This window comes from Bos mutus, chromosome 11 (assembly GCF_027580195.1).
Source record: "Bos mutus isolate GX-2022 chromosome 11, NWIPB_WYAK_1.1, whole genome shotgun sequence".
Taxonomy (NCBI): Eukaryota; Metazoa; Chordata; class Mammalia; order Artiodactyla; family Bovidae; genus Bos; species Bos mutus.
Genome location: NC_091627.1, coordinates 18,936,032 through 18,945,453, shown reverse-complemented (window position 1 = coordinate 18,945,453; position 9,422 = coordinate 18,936,032). Strand labels below are relative to the sequence as shown.

Genomic DNA, 9,422 nt, shown 5'->3' with positions numbered 1-9,422 from the left:
ACTTTCATCAAGAGGCTTTTTAGTTCCTCTTCACTCTCTGCCATAAAGGTGGTGACATCTGCATATCTGAGGTTATTGATACTTCTCCCGGCAATCTTGATTCCAGCTTGTGCTTCTTCCAGCCCAGCGTTTCTCATGATGTACTCTGCATAGAAGTTAAATAAGTAGGGTGACAATATACAGCCTTGACGTACTCCTTTTCCTATTTGGAACTAGTCTGTTGTTCCATGTCCAGTTCTGACTGTTGCTTCCTGACCTGCATATAGGTTTCTCAAGAGGCAGATCAGGTGGTCTGGTATTCCCATCTCTTTCAGAATTTTCCACAGTTTATTGTGATCCATAGTCAAAGGCTTTGGCATAGTCAATAAAGCAGAAATAGATGTTTTTTCTGGAACACTCTTGCTTTTTTGATGATCCACTGGATGTTGACAATTTGTTCTCTGGTTCCTCTGCCTTTTCTAAAACCAGCTTGAACATCAGGAAGTTCACGGGTCACATATTGCTGAAGCCTGGCTTGGAGAATTTTGAGCATGACTTTACTAGCGTGTGAGATGAGTGCAATTGTGCAGTAGTTTGAGCATTCTTTGGCATTGCCTTTCTTTGGGATTGGAATGAAAATGGACCTTTTCCAGTCCTGTGGCCACTGCTGAGTCTTCCAAATTTGCTGGCATATTGAGTGCAGCGCTTTCACGGCATCATCTTTCAGGATTTGAAATAGCTCAACTGGAATTCCATCACCTCCACTAGCTTTCTTTGTAGTGATGCTTTCTAAGGCCCACTTGACTTCACATTCCAGGATATCTGGCTCTAGGTGAGTGATCACACCATCGTGATTATCTTGGATGTGAAGATCTTTTTTGTACAGTTCTTCTGTGTATTCTTGCCACCTCTTCTTAATATCTTCTGCTTCTGTTAGGTCCATACCATTTCGGCCCTTTACTGAGCCCAGCTTTGCATGAAATGTTCCCTTGGTATCTCTAATTTTCTTGAAGAGATCTCTAGTCTTTCCCATTCTGTTGTTTTCCTCTATATCTTTGCATTGATCGCTGAGAAAGTCTTTCTTCTCTCTTCTTGCTATTCTTTGGAACTCTGCGTTCAGATGCTTATATCTTTCCTTTTCTCTATTGCTTTTCGATTCTCTTTTCACAGCTATTTCTAAGGCCTCCCCAGACAACCATTTTGCTTTTTTGCATTTCTTTTCCATGGGGATGGTCTTGATCCCTGTCTCCTGTACAATGTCATGAACCTCCGTCCATAGTTCATCAGGCACTCTATCAGATGTAGGCCCTTAAATTCTATTTCTCACTTCCACTGTATAATCATAAGGGATTTGATTTAGATCATACCTAAATGGTCTAGTGGTTTTCCCTACTTTCTTCAATTTAAGTCTGAATTTGGCAATTAGGAGTTCATGATCTGAGCCACAGTCAGCTCCCGGTCTTGTTTTTGCTGACTGTATAGAGCTTCTTCATCTTTGGCTGCAAAGAATATAATCAATCTGATTTCGGTGTTGACCATCTGGTGATATACATGTGTAGAGTCCTCTCTTGTGTCGTTGGAAGAGGGTGTTTGCTATGACCAGTGTGTTCTCTTGGCAAAACTCTATTAGCCTTTGCCTTGCTTCATTCCATATTCCGAGGCCAAATTTGCCTGTTACTCCAGGTGTTTCTTGACTTCCTACTTTTGCATTCCAGTTCCCTATAATGAAAAGGACATCTTTTTTGGGTGTTAGTTCTAAAAGGTCTTGTAGGTCTTTGTAGAACCGTTCAACTTCAGCTTCTTCAGCGTTACTGGTTGGGGCATAGACTTGGATTACTATGATATTGAATGGTTTGCCTTGGAGACGAACAGAGATCATTCTGTCGTTTTCGAGATTGCATCCAAGTACTGCATTTCGGATTCTTTTGTTGACCATGATGGCTACTCCATTTCTTTTAAAGGATTCCTGCCTGCAGTAGAGATAATGGTCATCTGAGTTAAATTCACCCATTCCAGTCCATTTTAGTTCGCTGATTCCTAGAATGTCGATGTTCACTCTTGCCATCTCCTGTTTGACCACTTTGAATTTGCCTTGATTCATGGACCTAACATTCCAGGTTCCTATGCAATATTGCTGTTTACAGCATCAGACCTTGCTTCTGTCACCAGTCACATCCACAACTGGATATTGTTTTTGCTTTGGCTCCATCCTTTCATTCTTTCTGGAGTTATTTCTCCACTGATCTCCTGTAGCATATTGGGCACCTACCGACCTGGGCAGTTCCTCTTTCAGTATCCTATCATTTTGCCTTTTCATACTGTTCATGGGGTTCTCAAGGCAAGAATACTGAAGTGGTTTGCCATTCCCTTCTCCAGTGGACCACATTCTATCAGACCTCTCCACCATGACCCGCCCGTCTTGGGTGGCCCCACACAGCATGGCTTAGTTTCATTGAGTTAGACAAGGCTGTGGTCCTAGTGTGATTAGATTGACAAGTTTTCTGTGATTATGGTTTCAGTGTGTCTGCCCTCTGATGCCCTCTTGCAACACCTACTGTCTTACTTGGGTTTCTTACCTTGGATGTGGGGTATCTCTTCACGGCTGCTCCAGCAAAGCGCAGCCGCTGCTCCTTACCTTGGACGAAGGGTATCTCCTCACCGCCGCCCCTCCTGACCTTGAATGTGGAGTAGCTCCTCTCGGCCATGATAGTGACTTTCAAATCTGTCAGGTATTTATATTCCATTGGGTACATTTAAACCTAACAGCTTTAATTTTAAATGCTAGTATCTACACTATGCTGGAAATTTCATCCTTTGCCATTGCTTAAGATTTCTGCTTTATTGACTATGCCAAAGCCTTTGACTATGGATCACAATAAACTGTGGAAAATTCTGAAAGAGATGGGAATACCAGAACACCTGATCTGCCTCTTGAGAAATCTGTATGCAGGTCAGGAAGCAACAGTCAGAACTGGACATGGAACAACAGACTGGTTCCAAATAGGAAAAGGAGTTCGTCAAGGCTGTATATTGTCACCCCGCTTATTTGACTTCTATGCAGAGTACATCATGAGAAACGCTGGACTGGAAGAAACACAAGCTGGAATCAAGATTGCCGGGAGAAATATCAATAACCTCAGATATGCAGATGACACCATCCTTATGGCAGAAAGTAAAGAGGAACTCAAAAGCCTCTTGATGAAAGTGAAAGTGGAGAGTGAAAAAGTTGGCTTAAAGCTCAACATTCAGAAAACGAAGATCATGGCATCTGGTCCCACCACTTCATGGGAAATAGATGGGGAAACAGTGGAAACTGTCAGACTTTATTTTTCTGGGCTCCAAAATCACTACAGATGGTGACTGCAGCCATGAAATTAAAAGACGCTTACTCCTTGGAAGGAAAGTTATGACCAACCTAGGTAGCATATTCAAAAGCAGAGACATTACTTTGCCAACAAAGGTTCGTCTAGTCAAGGCTATGGTTTTTCCTGTGGTCATGTATGGATGTGAGAGTTGGACTGTGAAGAAGGCTGAGCACCGAAGAATTGATGCTTTTGAGCTGTGGTGTTAGAGAAGACTCTTGAGAGTCCCTTGGACTGCAAGGAGATCCAACCAGTCCATTCTGAAGGAGATCAGCCCTGGGATTTCTTTGGAAGGAATGATGCTGAAGCTGAAACTCTAGTACTTTGGCCACCTCATGCAAAGAGTTGACTCATTGGAAAAGACTCTGATGCTGGGAGGGATTGGGGGCAGGAGGAAAAGGGGACAACAGAGGATGAGATGGCTGGATGGCATCACTGACTTGATGGATATGAGTCTGGGTGAACTCTGGGAGTTGGTGATGGACAGGGAGGCCTGGCGTGCTGCGATTCATGGGGTTGCAAAGAGTCGGACACGACTGAGCGACTGATCTGATCTGATGATTTAAAAATGTACATATGTTTTAAAAAAATTCTTTTGGGGATGAGTATAAAAGTTTGAAGATAGCTGGCTCAGACTTCTGGTTCTATCCAGTGCATCCCTCTTAAGCTGTTCTTCTGGCTCTTTATCTCCCCCATGTGGTGCTCTTGTATCTTAACTATATGGACAATTTATAAATTTAAGATAAACCTCAAACTGGAAAGTATAATTTGGGTCCTGATTTGTGAATGGGAAAAATTACTGGAAAGTTTGACTATCTGAAAATGTAGGGCTTCTGGATATGAATAATAAAATCAATCAGGAATTTTACTATTTTAAAATGGCATTTATTAAACTGTTAAGTACTGTGATCTAGGCACAGTACAGGAGCTGGGGTAGGAGACAATGCTATCTAGGATCTGTTAAAGTTATAAGCTGGAAAAGACTATCTGGATGCTCAGAAAATATATTCTTACTGTACAAAGAACTGTACCCAACTCATTTTATATGGTATTCATCTTTTAAAAATTATGTACAATTGGCAGAGGTGTACCTCTGCTTTACTTTTTGATTAGGTATGTTATCAGTGTGTATGTTTAATGAAGGCATTTTCCACCTCAGATGATCACACCAGATTTAGTTATGCCAAAAATGCACAAAACTTGTTACTATGGATAATAACTGTTGGGAAAAGCTGCTGAGATTTTACGGAGGCATGTCGCAGTGAACCTAAATTTAAACCACAGTATGAGTATCTTAAGGCCAAGCCTTAAGACTTGGCCAGACAGGAATAACACTCCATTTCTAACATTTTACCATTTCATATGATGCTTTTGAACTGTGGTGTTGGAGAAGACTCTTGAGTCCCTTGGACTGCAAGGAGATCCAACCAGTCCATTCTGAAGGAGATCAGTCCTGGGTGTTCTTTGGAAGGAATGATGCTAAAGCTGAAACTCGCGTACTTTGGCCACCTCATGCAAAGAGTTGACTCATTGGAAAAGACTCTGATGCTGGGAGGGATTGGGGGCAGGAGGAAAAGGGGACGACAGAGGATGAGATGGCTGGATGGCATCACCGACTCGATGGATGTGAGTCTGAGTGAACTCCGGGAGTTGGTGATGGACAGGGAGGCCTGGCGTGCTGCGATTCATGGGGTCTCAAAGAGTCGGAGACGACTGAGCGACTGAACTGAAGTGAATGGAGAAAAGGCTGTATTTCTCATTCTTACGTGGAAAATGTATTATGTCCTACTCGTATAAACATTAGTTGAACCAAAACAGCAATTCACATCCAACGTTGTTAGAATGTTTTATTAAGTACCATGAACACTCAACTAGAGCTAAAATGATGCAAAGGATTTGCAAAACAAAACACAAACTGTCTTGGCAAATCTCCAATCTAAGTAAAAAGTGGCCACCAAGTTGAATTTCAAGAAGTTAGCTGGACGATTCTAGAACCTAACCTGTACAGGCAGAGGGGTTAAGTCCAACGTATATTTTATGGAACTCTTTGTACACCTTCTACGTACAGCGGGGCGAAAGAGAAACTGCATTAAGGAAGCACCTGTTTATTTCCGTCTTGACAAAAAAAAAAAAAAGCCTTTCTCCTTAAAACGGACGGAGGCCTAAGACACCCGGCTGGTCCGACGTGGGGCCCGGAAAGCCAAGCTGCACCCCGTTTGAAACTGGGAAGCTGATCTCGCAGAAGTTGGCGCGGGGACGGCCGCGGGGGGCCTCCCGCTCCCTGGAGTTGTCCTTCGTTCGCTCCAGCACTTCGCTACTGGGTCATCACCCCTAGCACACCCGGCCAGGGGCTCCTCGTCCGCTCTGGACCCCAGGGTTCTACAACTCGCTTAGTGAAAAGGGTGAGAGGGAAAGTCACTCAGTCTTCGCGACCTCACGGACTACAGTCCCGCCAGGCTCCTCTGTCCATGGGATTCTCCAGGCTAGAATACTGGAGTGGGTAGCCACTGCCTTCTCCAGGGGAATCTTCCCGACCCAGGGATCGAACCCGGGTCTCTCTCATGGCAGGCGGATTCTGAGCCACCAGGGAAAACAGGGATCCTATTCAGATGGACTTCCCTGGTGGCTCAGACCGTAAAGCGTCTGCCTGCAACCCGGGGAGACCCGGGTTCCATCTCCGGGTCGCGAAGATTGCCCTGGAGAAGGAAACGGCAACCCATTTCAATATTCTTGCCTGGAGAATCCCATGGACGGAGGCGCCTGGAGCACTACAGCCCATCGAGTCGCAAAGAGTCGGACACAACCGAAAGCGGACGGCCATCGCTTTCAGACGCGGTGGGACCGAGGGACGCGGCCGGACGCACCTCTGCGGGCCCATTCGTGAGGGACCCCGTCCCTGGCGGAGGTCATCCGGGGACAGAGAGGCGGCCCCACTGGGTCGAGTCAGGACGTCGCACTGCGCGTCACAGGCGGCGCCGGCGGAACCCTCGACGGGACTGGGTGGGGGTGGCAAGACTGCGGCGCGCCGGCGCGGAGCGGAGCGAGCGCGGGCCTCCCGACATGCCGCGCGTGACGCCGGGCTTCCGGCTGTGGGCGGTGCGGGGGTCGGCGGCGGCCGGAAGCAGGCTGCGCCAGCCTCTGGGAGCTCTGCCTGCACTTCCTGGGGGCCTCTAGCCCGGCTCTGGAGTCTTCCGGTAGGCGGCGCGGGAGGAATAAGCAGCTTGAAGGGCCGGCCGGGGCGGATCCCCTCGTCTCCCAATGTGAGCGGCGTCCCGAGCCCCCTCTTCAGGCGAAGGCTGCCCCCCAGAGAGGTGGAGCCGGTGGCCGGGCCGGGACCATGAGGCACCGTGTCCTCTTGCTCACCAGCTTGGTTCATCTGGTGCTGGCGCCGCGACCTCCTGACGAGCGGGAATCCCCGCGGCGATTCGGTAAGGACCCAGAGGAGTTGGCTCCGGGTGCCTGGGACGCGCAGCTTTTGGGGGGAAGAGCAGGCGAGCGGGATCTCTCAGGTGTTTGGGGGCAGGGTGTTGGACGACGGTGGCGCTTCCCGAAGTTTTCGGTGTAGGAAGGGGGTGTGGCTCTCGGAGTCAGGGAAGGAGAGGAGCTGGGCTTGTCTTTCTGAATGGGAAAGGGGTCCTGGGGTGGGGTGGGGGGCCTCCTGTTAGTGACTGAGGACCTGGGAGCGGTCTGCTCCTCGAGTTTGTGTTTGGGCGTGTGTTCCGGAAAGCGGTAAGGCAGGGAGTGGTGACGGCTCGTCTTCGGAGAGGGAGATGCGGTCCCGGTCCTGCCCCGCTAACAAACAAAGCTACATTTTGTTCTTAGCAAAGGCAGGATTCTGGAGGAGGATAGGAAGGCCCAGAGCTCCCCATCTCTTCCACGGCTCTGAGGAAGCGAACTAGATTTTCTGCCTAGGAGGTCCTTAGGCTGTAATCTGGTTGGAAGGCGGTGACTGGGGAACTCTTCTTGGAGTTGCGTTTTGCAAACATCTTAACATCGTGTGTGTAGTTATTTAAAATGTAGCTGCTTGTTGGAGATTCTTAAACCTGCTAGGTCAGCTCGTGATGCCGTTTACTTTGAACGCCTTCTTGTCATTTTAAACAAAAATGATCAGGGACCCCCAATTTGATCAGTTTTGAGGCTAGAAGTAGAGGGTTATTTAGATTTTCTGAAGAGCTTGGATTTTAAAGGACTAACATTGAGAGATGTGAAATTTGGTGGAAGTTAGTGAAAACTTACAGTGACCGTTAGGGTTCTCTGTTAAAAGTTAACATGTAAGAGAGTTTGGTTAATTAGTAATAAAGTATGAGACTGTATTTTCCCACTGTGAGAAGCTGTAGCCTCGGTGATTTTTCATGGTTGTTTTGGTCTCCAAATCTCACCATGATGCCTTAATACTGTGCAGAGTGAGACACTATGTAGATTTTTTTATGGCCAGTAAAAAATTTGCATTACTTTACCTGGCAATCCTTTTTTCTTATTAAATGGACAAAAACCGTAATTGATGGAAAGTATTAAAGGTGTTGTGTTCTCACTTGAACTACTGCTTTGTGGTTATCTCAAATTGAAAATGAGTTGCAGGTGATTGATTAGTTTAATAACCGGCTAGGGAGAACCTGGTAGGAAGTGCTGAGATGTGGTAACTTAATACAGATTGAAGGAAAATGGTAAATTGGGGTGGTCAGAATGGAGGAAGAGGGTAAGGATCCACTCATAAGGATGAAAAAAAAAAGTGAAAGTTGCTTAGTTGTGTCAGATTCTTTGCGACCCCATTGAGTAGTCCGTGGAATTCTCCAGGCCAGAATACTGGAGTGGGTAGCCTTTCCCGTCTCCAGGGGTCTTCCCAACCCAGGGATCAAACCCAGGTCTCTCCTGCATTGCAGGAAGATTCTTTACTAGCTGAGCTACCAGAGAAGCCCTAATATTAAAAAAAGAAGAAGAAGAAAATATAGATAGTGCAGGTATTATATTCATTCCTAGGATTTGTGCTACTTAAAAGTTTCCCACTTGTGAACAAGAGGAATAACAAAACTGAAATACAAATATTTGTACCACTAATACAACTTTCAGTTTTGTTATCATTCTCTTGTTCACAAGTGGGAATCTTTAAGTAGCACGAATCCTAGGAATGCACATAGTACCTGCACTATCTATATTTTCTTCTAAGAAAACCTTGCTTTCTAGGTCTATTCTCAGGAACAGTCACAAATCTTAAGGGTTTGTTTGTTTTTGTTTTTTGACCTTGTGTTTTTATTGGCAAAGTGCAGACAGTTGGTGCCAGAAAAATGCACAGACTTAGCCATTTATTCACTGCATGTTTGAAGAACGCATACTGTATGCAGGTTATATGTGTGACATTGAAAGTGTAATGATCAGACAAATCCATCTTCAAAAGGCTTTTGGTTTAGTGGAATAGAGAGATCTAAGCAGAAAATGCTAGAAGAGTATGAAGGAGACTGTTAGAAGACATTATGGTGGGGAATTATTTTCATCAGGTGGTATTGAAACTAGCTGGGGAAGGCTAGTGAAGGCTCCCTGAAGGAGGTGATGATATTGAGCCCGGCTGTAAGGTTAAGTAGCTGAAAAGAGAAAACAAGGACATTCCTGATGGAGGCATTTAGTGTTAGAATTGAAATGAAACTTGGAGATCATGTCTAGTTTTTTAAATAAAGTGGCAGGAAAGATGAGTCTCAAGAAAAGTGTAGTGACCGGTCAGGTTCATACCATTAGTGATAAATATATGCCAATAAATACATGCCTTGTGGGTATTTTTTCTTCTGAAAAATGTTTGTGTGTGTGTGTGTATGTGTTTGATGGCTTTGAATGTAATTTGTTGCTTAACTCTGCCCTAGCATTTAGATTGAATTGGTCAAGGCCAATGAGTAATTTCATAGTTAAAGAATGTGGTTTATTGTTTAACAGCCTTCTTATCCTATAAATGTTACCATGTATAACCACAGTACTAAATATTGATTAGGGGTTTGACAACATTTTCTGAAGAATACATATATATATAATAGAATCCTGGCTTTTGGAGTACTGCATAGACCGTGGAAAATGATTTCAGTTGAACTGTTACGAATT

At 45.3% G+C, this 9,422-nt stretch overlaps 1 protein-coding gene across 1 annotated transcript in view; it reads left to right on the top strand.

Annotated features, from left to right (window-relative positions):
- Positions 1-6,424: 6,424 nt before the first annotated feature.
- The window catches only part of ADAM17 (ADAM metallopeptidase domain 17), a 44,302-nt gene continuing 41,304 nt past the window's right edge, over positions 6,425-9,422 (top strand). The window contains 1 exon segment of the mRNA XM_005905509.3: positions 6,425-6,769. Within this exon segment, the coding sequence (XP_005905571.2) occupies positions 6,679-6,769 (91 nt within the window). The 5' untranslated portion in view covers positions 6,425-6,678.